Source organism: Bicyclus anynana, chromosome 1 (assembly GCF_947172395.1).
Source record: "Bicyclus anynana chromosome 1, ilBicAnyn1.1, whole genome shotgun sequence".
In the NCBI taxonomy this organism is placed as follows: domain Eukaryota; kingdom Metazoa; phylum Arthropoda; class Insecta; order Lepidoptera; family Nymphalidae; genus Bicyclus; species Bicyclus anynana.
In genome coordinates, this window is record NC_069083.1 from 12,718,312 (window position 1) to 12,730,955 (window position 12,644).

A 12,644-nucleotide genomic window follows, 5' to 3' on the forward strand; every position below is an offset into this window, starting at 1 on the left:
AAATAAAGTAGGTACTGGGCACAAAAACTGTAGTAAAGGAAGTATTGGGTGCGTATCGAAGCAAGCGACATCGTAGAATTTTGCGATCCGACGACGCACCGTAATGATGTGGTTTCGCCCTTAGTTATCCTTCAACTAGCAGACCCAGTTAAGCTTCGCTTTGAATTATTCAACTTGACAATTTCACCGTATTGGCTAGTACAGTTACGCAAGCAACCAATATTCTAGGTTCAATCTATCGGCGACCAACAGAAGTTAAAGCCGTTTATGATGAGTACAAGCAGTCGCCCGCGACTTCGTCTGCCCTTAGACCTCCTTAATTTGACCCTCTTTCAAAATCCGTTCTTAGCGGACGTCTACTAACTTTAAACTACCTCTCTGCCAAATTTCATCTCTATATGTCAAGTGATTTTCGAGATTTCGTGATGAATGACCTTTGGCATTTATATAGAGGAGTATAAGTAGAGGATTTGGGTATAGGTACAGATTAATCATGTTTTACTCGTACACTCGTAGGTACAAATTATTACGTAAGTGCGTTAGTCATTTCGAACTGGCCTTGGCCGTGCATCGATAGGTACCAAAATAACATCAGATTTTCCCTTCCCATCAGCACGTATAAAATTATAGCATCTATTTTATGCTCATGTTCATCGTTTCATATTTCTCCAATTATTGTTCGGTAATAATTTTTGACCATATTTCCCATTCGATTGAACGGGAAATGCATTAAATTGAAATTAACTAATCCATTATACATACAATAACAGACGCCGCGCGGTTTCACCCCCGTGGTTCCACGTTTCCGTAGGAATATAGCCTATATCATTCGGGGATAGTCTAGCTTCTCAACAGTAATAGAATTTTTCAAATTGGTTCAGTAGTTTCAGAGACTATTCATAACCTCTCCTCTTTATAATATTGGTTTAGATATCGTCACGTATCATTCCTATAAAGGTAGTCAGAGATTCCGCTTGCTACGATCCTTGCAAATCTCCCTTAATTATTCCATTCTCATTTCTCATCAATGCTTTCATACAAGTTCATCGGTTTAGGGTTACTCTAGCCGTGCCTTTATTGAGAATGTCCTGGATTTGGTTCACCACCTTCCCCTTCTATCATTTCCAATCATTCTCTCCAAATCCAATGCAAATCCCTTTCGTCCGTCTACTTTCATTCATCCTCATTGTTTCCAAACTGCATATTCTGCATTATTTGAATACCACAATTTCTCTTATTTATACTATTTCCGTTTGAATTGTTAAAATGGAAATCTGATTAATAATACGCTTTTTAAAGTGTAGAGACAACCCGAATATACTTGTATTTTAAGTGAATATTGTAAAAGTATTGAAATGTTTCGCAGAGTTTACATATAATATTGCGGCCTCAATAAAGATGAAATAAACTAAATAATTCACGGGTAACGGCACACGAGCCGGCGTGCCGACCCACATGTATCGATCCGGAGAGTAATAAAGTATTATCCTCCTGCACACCGAATTCTCCAAAGACTTAGTTTACTGCAATATAAATTTACTGCAAAATATACGAACTATGAAGTCATGGCAACAGTTACTTTTTTCTACTCTACATCTATAGTAATCTTATAAAGAGGATTTTTTTTGTAGCTCCGAAAAAACTTAACCAATTTTTTTTTCGCCAATGGCTATCCGCATCCTATTGACGCAGCGATGCGCGTTAAGGCCATATCTAGTTTATGATCATTTACATTATTATTAAATTATCTAAAATAATTTTGATGGAGAGTTATCGCGGAATTAGTAAATTACTCTTATTAAGTATTATTAAATTCATTGTGTGTATGTGTCACGTAACTATAATTGCATCAAAGTAACTAGAACTTCTAGTTGGTTCGTGCATGCACTTTGTCAACATTGTGATTGCGCCTGGATGTCTTAACATACCTACATTATTACAGTCATCCTCTATTATAATAAGAAAGACTCGAAAACGTACAATTGTCAAAACAGTAAATTTCTATTTTACTTCTTACTTTTTCTTTATTTCGTGATTGTGTAATAAACATCTTGAAAGTCATCGTAAAATTTTCCGACTCACAGTTTTCTTTATTTTTCGTTCCGTAAAAACCAGTATTAGAAAACAAGAAGAAGATGAATGAAATCGGTTAAGGTTTTCTCAACTTGTGGCAAATTAAATAGACATTCAGTTTTATATGTTTTTACGTAATATCTGTTTTTGTCAGTTCAAGAAATGATATAATTATTATCTACTACAAAAGAGGTATCAACAGGGGTTCCTTTTATAGCAAAGGACAGATGTCTCAATCTTAAAAATAAGATCTTCTGATACCCTTATCTTTATTGAAGAGGGCCGTAAACATATTACCAAGGACGTATACAAACAAGACTTGACAGTTTGCCAAATGATTCGTAGATTTTCTTAGTAACTCTTTTGGCTCTGATGTCACGTCCCTAAGACTTCTATTATTTTTCTGGAGGTAACAGTCATAACAAACTCGTTTTAAATATAATAAAGAGAGACTATTTTTGATACTTCACGTGCCTTAATTAAGCATCAATTGATATCAATGAAAGGTATATCAAGGAGATATAATATAAATGTATATTTCAAAATTCTAAATACTGTTAGTTTATAATCTATCTCACGAGATTGTGAACTGTCGATTGATTGTGAAGTCCATACATATTCCTAAGAACCGTAACTTGAGTGGCTCAGAAACCAGTGGTTAGGGTAGGTCAGGTTTGGTATTTTTTCCTTTTTTTATTTGAGAACATACAAATAAAAAAATTAAAAAAAACCTTATTAATCCTTCCGAATCAATAACAATAACACGTTCAATTGTACGCAATATGTTATTGTTCACAATTTATCGATAGTTCACAATCTCGCGAAGTAGATTATAATCTAACGGTATTTACAATTTTACAGTGACATATATAATACATAGATACAGATTGTAATTCACATAAATTTTTAAACAAAAAACATTTAGTTATATAATATTTAAGTGTACCATACAAAATCAAATGCTTCACGTGAAACAAACGTCGTGGGAGAAAACTAGTTATTTATTAATTATCACACCCTGATTGCTTTCTTTGTATTTGTGTATTAGTCATACACAACTTTCCGATAATTTTCTGTCCCTTTCATTCTGAGAGCATTATTTGTTAACGTATATCGTTTAGCTTTGCTTTATCATCGGTTTTGTCAGTACCCGGTCTTATTATCGCACCGTATCTGCAACTTAGTCATTAGATAGTGAATGTCCGTTGAAGATACATTAAACCACAGTGAATTAATAATATTTTTTTACTGATTTTGGTGTAATAAGTGATATTTTGTCCTTCAAAATGGAGGGCAATGGTGGTAAGAGTATGCGACATTTGATAGAGTTGTTTGAAGCCCGTAGAAACGAGACAGACGAAGAGCAGGGCGCGGTCAATGAAGTAGTTGTTGAAGCTAATCAGGACGACTTGGATATTGATGAAAATGTTATTGGTATGAACGCTGATGAAATTATTGTGTTGATACTTTCGAAATATGTAGTTTATCCCGACACCTTTTTGAGTTTATCTTTAGAACAATATAAATCTAATAAAAATGAGTTTTGTAGCCACATATTTCTTGCAAATTATTTAAGACTAAACTTTAATTCATTCTTCTATACTTAATACCTATTAACGTTACGGACTCCGAACATCTTGTCTAATTGGCGGAGTTTCCCAGGCGCGACAACCGTTTGTTTAGATGCGCTTGAGTCATGTAAGAAAGATACCGTAATGTTTAACATCAATTAAAAGATGCAGTGGCAAGGTACTTCTTACTGTATTTATACTTTTACTGTGTCCAATACAGTAAAAGTATAACACATTCACATTTCTACTTCTACAATGACTTTGTAATTTTATGAACTCGCATTCCTCATTTAATTTTGTGAAACTCTATTAGTACATTACTTTCTATTGCATCATTTTCGTGTCGTATGAATGTATCTTGGACGCTTCCTATAGGCCTCATAAACAGGCTCAGTGTCACTCAGCGGGAAATGAAACCGTTCTGTTAAGTTCTGAATATCTCTGCGTGATCGTATCAGAAATGAGGCACTTAGCGTAACAAGTGGCAATGGGTGCGACACATAATGACACATGTGTCGAAAGAGACGGTAGACTTTGGGAACCCAAAGTGCTGGAATGACGCAGTGTTAGTAGACCATCCACTTCAATGGATGACATCAAACGGGTTTCAGGAACCGCTGGATGGTCAAGAGCCTGGTGTTTAAAATTCCTTTCAAAGGACCTGTGTCCAGTAGGGAATGTTCAAAGATTGATAATAATGATTATGATTGTCAAAATTAAGTTTTGCTTACGATCCACATGACTTCAGTTCCATTCTTCGTGATTGGACGTTATGCGACAATTTGCGACACGTGTCATATTACGAATACACACACACACACACACACATAATACGATTATCATCAATATGCTAATGTTTATTTGTTTTGTTGTCCAGGTAGTGAAGTGGAACCCGCAGCTGCAGTCCAAAGCCCGGCTGCAGATCTCGAGGCTCTGATAGAGCGGTTGGAGCTGGTGACGTTGCGTTTGGAGCGCCTGCCCGTACTGCGCGCGCGCACCCCGACCCCGCCCCGCTCCCCCGCGCCCTCGCCCGACGGCGTAGCCACCCCGCCGCCGCCTCCGCCTCCGCTACCGCCTGTGCAACCGACTGTAGAGATAATTGATACTGACAATATGAGTATCAACGGATATCAGGATTTGATGCAGGTATGTTTTCATGATATCACTTTCAAATACTTAAATAAGCAAAAAAAATGCGAGACTTTGCATTTATAAACGATATTATGTCCATAAGCTGTCATGATGATGTTCACAATGGAGTAGAAAAGTAGAAACTCCTCCTTTTTGGAAGTCGATTAAAAATTATAAATGTGTGGTTGTTGCACTGTGTATAAGTCGTACTAATATTAGGTAGTTATTCTAAGCATTCAATTAAGCTAGATGCAGACATTAATCGAAGTAGGACACAAAAAAGCACAAATTTAATATAGTGATATGGTAAAAACCATACTATTAATATTACATTAACATGATGTAAGGCCTCATTAATATATTTCAAATATTTGTCCGCACATTTCCTGTACCTACTCTGTTAGTAAACCCCGTAGTTATAATTAATTAGACGAACAACAATCATTACGTCTGTGTGATGTAATGTGTTGTCTATTAAACGAGTAACACAAAATAAAAGCTTTATTAGGATTCTCCTTACAACATTCCTATTCTGTACAACATGTTCTAAATCTGATACTAAAACTGTTATTCTGGTTGAAATTTAAGTTTACTTGAAAACATTCTGTTATTTCAACATTTCCAATTTTATGTGATCCAATGTGGACTCGAGAGTAGAGAGCTCTTCAACAAGTGGGTTAGTAGAAAATATAAGGGGTTGTCTAGTTACATTTATTTCTTCGTATATTTGTGGAAACTAGATAGTCCTCGTGAGACTATCTTTGTACTCGAATGTAGGTAGTACTGTGGTATTGAAAGGTTTTGAATAAAACATACTTTGCTCTAAGATACGTTCTCAGTGACTCACTCTAGCTGCATTATCTTTTGTCTTTTGGCTTTCAACGTTGTATCATCATATTAGACTTTGCCCACGTCTAATATTTATGTTTCTATCCTTTAGGTGCAGTATTTTCTCTTGTATACCTACTTGTCTTTTTCTGTTGAAATTATAATACCGCCTTTAGTGCATTATTTATGTCTTTTCGTTATGTTACTTTGTATGTGCAAAAAACTGTCTAATGGTAGGTAGGTAATCAGCACGGTTAGTTACCACCGTACCAGTATTATGCCTGTATAGTCCGTCTTAAGACTCCTCTAGAGGTGGGTAGATATATAACACTTGTACAATTCCAAATGAGCCTGATACCATCTTGACTGCATCGTCACTTAACATCAAGTGAGATCGCAGCTGCTAACTGTAACATTGAATAAAACAAAAATCTCTTTATATTTTCATCTTTTTGTGTATGTAAAACTTTATGACGGTCAATTAAGTAGTTAAAACGTAGGGAAGAGATACAGACAAAAATCCACACTCCTTTCGGTTTCTACACGATATCGTACCGGAACGCTAAATCGCTTGGCGGTACGTCTTTGCCGGTAGGGTGGTAACTAGCCACAGCCAAAGCCTCTCACCAGCCAGACCTGGAACAATTAAGAAAATCTCAATCGGCCCAGCCGGATCTCCGTCTTGTAAATCCTCTGCGCGAACCACTGTGCCACGGAGGCGTTTTCTTGCTGATTACATCAAAATAAGTGTATGACTGTGGTACTATAGCTTGGCAACTTCGTTCGTAACACTCCCGAAGTTGCGCGCGGGTCGGGAGGCGTGTAGCGATGAATAAAACCCTGACTGAGTGACTGATGCACGTCACGTCCCCGCACGCACGATTTCACACCCGCGCAGTCTTTCCCCCTGTCGCCCGCATATCATGGGAGTGTTATCAACGAACTTGCCAGACTATAATCATGTAATTGGTATTTTTATATTCAACAAGCTGTGTATCTCACACAGCTTGCGGTGCAATGATGAGAAAATTGAAAAGTGTTAATTTTATCTCCTTTACCGGATGCAGAGGTAAAAATCGGAAGTTAATGTAGAAGGTTATGGGAATTGAATGCATAGGAAATAAAACTTTGATTTAAAGGTTTTGTTTATACTTTTATTGATCCATTCTATCTGTAGGTTTATGATAGGTTCTACTGATTGATTATTTGGATATGAAAGTCTAAACATTAACCTTTAAGTGTGGACGTAATTTTTTTGTAACACCTTTAAGGACATGGACCGCTTTGGTTCAAGGTCCAATTTATTAGGAAATATATAATACCTAATTAAAATTTTATAAGTTTTATTACTTCATAAATAATAAGTATTAGCATGACTATTTACTTAATAGATAGGCTGGAACTGGGCAATCCAATTACCATAATCAACATTTGTAGTCTCAGAGGGGAAATTCCGTATTTAAGTACTTAATTCTGTTGACAAATTTTGGTAACGTGACAGTTCTGCCTTTGATGAGAATTTTTAGTCTGAGGGTTCCCGCAGTCATGATGTCAATATTAATGACAATATTATGTAGGGTAAAGTTGCCTATAGTCGCACCACGGCGAAAGTCATATTCCGGTAATATGACAGCATTGTTTCCTTAGAGGCAACCTTACCCTACATATTGTTAATTTTATTGACAATGTAACTGCCCGTATGGGCATCCTTAGGAATAACTTTGACAACCCTAATAATATCTATCTGTAAACCTTAAAGTCAAAATTTCAAAATTCACATTTTGAGCTACAAAATGTTACCAAAAGCCTTCTATTGTATTCTACTTCTTCCGTATTATGTTTCTGTTTTACTCGTTTCTTTGTTACCGTGGCGTACAAATAAAGAGGAAATAAACCTCCATTGTTCCAAAACTGGGCAAGTTTACTCCTAAATGAAATATGGATGAACGTTGTAATTCGGCAGTAAATTTTGTATCCTTGTAAACTTCAACTACAGTGCTATCCCACTAGGTGAGTCCAATTTCCAGCGTTATCTAGCTATTATTCAAATTTTAATTCAATTGCCCAAGAATGGGCAAAATAGCCCATTCTTGGGCAGTTGAATTATTCAGTTTGTATCCTTAAAAAGTATTGGCGCATTAATCAATGTATATCAGCAATACTCGTTGCTACTCTTCTTTACACAGCTTGTTTACTTTACTACTTCGTAACGTGATTTAGGATCGGTGCTTTGCATACTTTATAACATTTTACTTTCTTACTTTGAAAGTATCTTGGCAATCCGTTTACATCGGCTGCCCTTGTTTGCACAATTTGTTTCCACGCCGTCTGTAAAGTAATAAAGCTCCCCAAACTGAGTAAGCTTTGCAAATTTTATTACTGTCTACTTTGGAACATTCGCAAATGATGTGAAAGTGTCGCTGGTTATGAGGCGCCTGTCTGTGTGTGCAGAAAGCATCGTGTCAATCCATTTACATCGGCAATGGCCGCCCTTGTTTAGACAATTTGTTTACGTTACTTCCTCTGTAATATGATAGGTACTTTTTACATATAGCCATTTAAGGGGATTCCTTTTTTTAATTTAACCGACGTTCCAAGTATTGTTTGCACACTCTCAACCGTTTGATAGGTTCAAAATGCTATAAGATATCATAAGATTTTTGATTTGATGTGTATTATTAGAACCATTGCTCGTACTTCCCAGTACGTTTAAAACAGTCGAGTTTCTTGATTTTTGAGATTAATTTGATTTTTACTTTAATCATGACTTTTGAAACGATTAATATTTTCCTACTATATAACAACGAGAACTACTCTGTCTTCTCTAATTATACTAAAAGCTTGTGCACTATAAATGGTTAGGATCACATATCTAGGTTTTAATGGAATTGAATTTGAACAAGCTATTATTGACATTGCTGTTGCTATTGAAGCTCTGTTGAACGGCGATCGTTTACGGGATTGATACAACTGGTGTGCTCAGTTGATTATAAAATCCGTCATGTAGAACGTTCAAATGTAAACTCGACCAAATAGACACCGGGTCAACTCATAAATCAAAAATAGGGATTATGAATGATATTTAAACGGGTACATACCACGATAAAACGACGAGATTTTTATTGTCGATATTTCGACCCAGTTGCATGGATCGTGGTCACGACGGGACTGCAACTGTTATCGTGGTATGTACCCGTTTAAATATCATTCATAATGAACAACCACGAAATAAGTTTAAAATCAAAAATAGGGATGATGAATTGATGACAGGGTTTCATTATATTGATTTTATGAGACATTCGGGTAAATAAATTCAATATAAAAAATAGGATTAAACACTTTCGAAATCTATTAAAAATCTTTTAACGTAAATTCATACATTTTTAGCTTCATTACATTATTTTTGATTATATAAAGTATAAACATAAACGCACAAACAAATAAAGATGATATTTGTAATTTTGTGTGAACGCCTCAGCGACGACGTCATTCTTTCGCGTCACTTAGTGTGGTGCGTTTTCTACCAATGCGCTGCAAAATTGATCCTTTAAATCCCGGTAGCTCCGAAAGTAACGATCACCGAAAATAATGATATGATTGCCGATTAAATTATAGCCATACGAGTCTCTAGATATATTAATCAGGTTGACGGGTAGGCTGGATATCCATCTTAGATTGCATCATCACTTACCATCAGATTCGACTGTAGTCATTGTAGTCAAACTTATAAAAAATAATTAAAAAACAACGCAATGTTTTGCCGTTATAAGCGATAGTTTTCTATCTAACATCAGGTTCGTCTGCTTGTTTAATCAATTATTAAATCTTTCAGTAGTCAGGTAATATAAACGTGAACCTACAGCTTAGTCGTAGTATTAGTAAAAGCTTATAATAAATATGTAAATACCTAAATTTATAAGCCGTCGTAGTACCACTGCGGAAACCGTGCGTGTGTGAAAAGGCCCATACTCGTATATCCGTCAAACGGAATGATCTTTGAATATTTTAATACGTTTTACGTTGAAAAGGCACACAGATGTAAAATTGCCACATGTTTGCATGTTTATGGCATGTTTGAGCCCCTTTTACATAGACTTTGCGTAGGGAAATGCAAGTGTGAAGTTGCTTTGACTGCAACTGAAAATATTGCATCAGTCGCATTCTTCTTCAATTACTTCCCTTGTGTGTAGGTTTAGGGTTGACTACTTTAGTTGATTGAATTGGCAAATCTAAATTCTATCTATTCTGATAATTCAAATTCTTTATTTAGCTTAAAAATCCATACAAAAATAGGTTGAGCCGGCAAATGAGCTAAAATCTTTAAAATATTTTGTTTTACAACTGCCATCTCTTCACTAACGCAGATCACAATATTAATCAAACTTTTGTTTTATTAAATCATAAAAAAAATCGCACAACTGATGTGGAATAAAATAATTTGTACCATTAAAAGTATTCAGAAGTCGGGATTATCCGCTTACGCTTTGTAACTTAGTGTCAGAATTTAATTTCGTTTTCAATTTCTTAATTCATTTCTACATTTGAATATACATATTTCAATTTCTAAATTAATTTCTAATCGGAATATACTCCTCCTTATTTTCATTTCAATCTCCAAGTGCGAGAGTAGGTATAGAAGCCAAAATAATCACATCTACTCGATGTGATTGTTTTGGCTTCTAAATTACTCGTGCAAAGCTTTTTATGTTTAGTTTGATATACTTAACAGTGAAATCTTAATATATAAATGCGAAAGGTTTCCTTCATCATTCATCACGAAATCTCTAAAACCGTTTGATGTACAAAGCTGATATTTCGCAGGTACTTTATAGTTAGTAGGTATTCACTAAGGACGGGCTTTGCTATAGGGCCGGATTAAAGAGATCTAGGTTAAGGAAGTCGCGGGCGTCTGCTAGTAAGTAAATGAAATTAAGTCACCTTTTAGGTACTCTTACTTTAAGTAACAGTTTACTTAAAATTCGACAATTTTTTCACTTAAATTGCAAAACAGTTTCCCTTATGGTATCAACGGGACAACAAACAACGGAAAAGCGTTACGATGAATAAGTGCCTTGTTTGTCGCCAAACGCCACAGGATGTATTGTGACAATCAATTTACTTCGATTAGGAGCGCTCTTGTTTTGACTATTTGTTTACCTTCCATCCATTTGTACTATCGGCTGTTTACTGGAACACAAAAAAAACTTTAGCGTCATTGATCATTTAGGTTATGACATAAATCATATATTTATTCCGTTACAATCCTCCGTCTTATCATTTTATAACCATTACTCTTTTATTTCCATCCTCAGTAACTTTGTTGGGCATCATTTAATTAATAATGACTTTTCTATCATTTTATTGGTTTTTTATTCAATTCAGTGCCAGGCACTCTGCAAAGATCTTTGTTTCATCGAAAATTCTATTATTGAGCTCGACTACCATTCGAATACCTTACATTTCGCTCCGCGGTTAAATTATCATGAATTGCGACTCCGACTGTTATGAATGCTGCAGAAAAGTTACATATTCATCAAAGTACTGGGTAACCGACTAGCTGATCACCATATATTTGGAACCGCTGAATAGATTATCAATAAACTCATGAATTTTGAATAGAAGTTTCTTCAATGACGTAATTCTATTAGAGCTTTACAAAATTGGTACTAATACTTAAATTGGTAGGTAAATACGTGACTGAATCTCATGGGAAATTAGAAACTACGAGAAGGTACACACACAGATAGCTATAAAGTATCAATAGGTTTGTATCTTCATAAAATAACTAAGTAGCCATACTTGACCCAACGGAACGGAGCTTGAATGCAATTTCTCAACGGACTCTGCACTTTTATTAGTTAACATTTATTTTGTACTGTGTAGATATTCCAATGACTTTTATTCTGTTTCCAACCCCCGGAGCTAAAAAGGGGTATTATAAGTTTGTCAGCTATGTGTGTCTGACTTATTTGGATTTGACTGATTTTCCAACCATGATTTTTAGATGTTTCTTCTTAATATCATTCGGCTCTGCCATTTACGAGATATGAGAGGTGAATTAGGTACGAATGAATAGTTTCAAATTACTTATTTATCGGTGTATAGTGTTGATCACGATCTCATACTAGAGCTCTTAGTGACAGCTCCCCGGAGAAATACTACTTAGCAACATTGCTGAGTTCCGGTGGTTCCGGTTTGGTAGCTGGCGTAATTAATAAACAAATATTATCTGATTTGAGATATTATAAGAACCAAAGTCACTGACATAGCGGTGGGGTCCTAAGGTGCTGGAATTGCGTTGCGAGCCCGCACTTTAAACCCCAGTGTTGCTTGACCCTACTACCTGGACTGAGGACATCAAGCGAGTTGCAGCGAGCCTCTGGATGTTGGTCGTTTGAGACCATTTTGCTTGGAAGTCTATGCAAGAGGCCTATGTCCAACAGACGTCCATCGGCTGTTAATGAAAATGACGGTGATGATAAACATTATCTGTATTTTCTGTCAATTATATCTAACCCGCCAACCCGCATTCGAGCAGCTTGGTCGTTTTAAGCTCTATATCCCTCCACTTTTAAGAAAAGTAGAGAGCTTAGTATTTGCTACGATTTTCTAGATAGACCCATTGTCGCTTTTAGGTATTAAAAGGAGTTGCTCGTCGCCTTTATAAAGGGCTATTGTTAACGCCGTGAAAAGACATTTCGAGTGCCGCGTGCTCGCTACTAAGGCTTTATGCCATCGTCATAAATGGAGTAATGGGCCATCTATCATAACACTATAAACGGTTACATTAAGTACATTTTTGGATAACTTGGATATATTATGTGTTAAAATATACATATATTGATATTTTACTTTATAGTAAAGATAAGACTACCAAATGAAAACTTGTTAAGCGACATAAATCTGCATTTGCTACTATAACAGGAAAAAATGTTATGATGATACATTATTTAACCGACTGCAAAAAGGAGGAGGTTCTCAAGTGGATCAGCAGGTAGAACATGATTCAATATTATGATGTAATTTTTAGTTAAGTGGGAG

At 35.8% G+C, this 12,644-nt stretch overlaps 1 protein-coding gene across 2 annotated transcripts in view; it reads left to right on the forward strand.

Moving 5' to 3' along the window:
- Positions 1 to 12,644, forward strand: part of LOC112043039 (adenylyl cyclase-associated protein 2) — a 51,700-nt gene that overhangs the window by 15,657 nt on the left and 23,399 nt on the right. For both annotated transcript variants that reach the window (XM_052883302.1, XM_052883334.1), the window contains exon 2: positions 4,522 to 4,790. In XM_052883302.1, coding sequence (XP_052739262.1) covers positions 4,758 to 4,790 — 33 coding nt within the window. In that variant the 5' untranslated portion in view covers positions 4,522 to 4,757. The remainder of the gene's footprint in view (positions 1 to 4,521; positions 4,791 to 12,644) is intronic.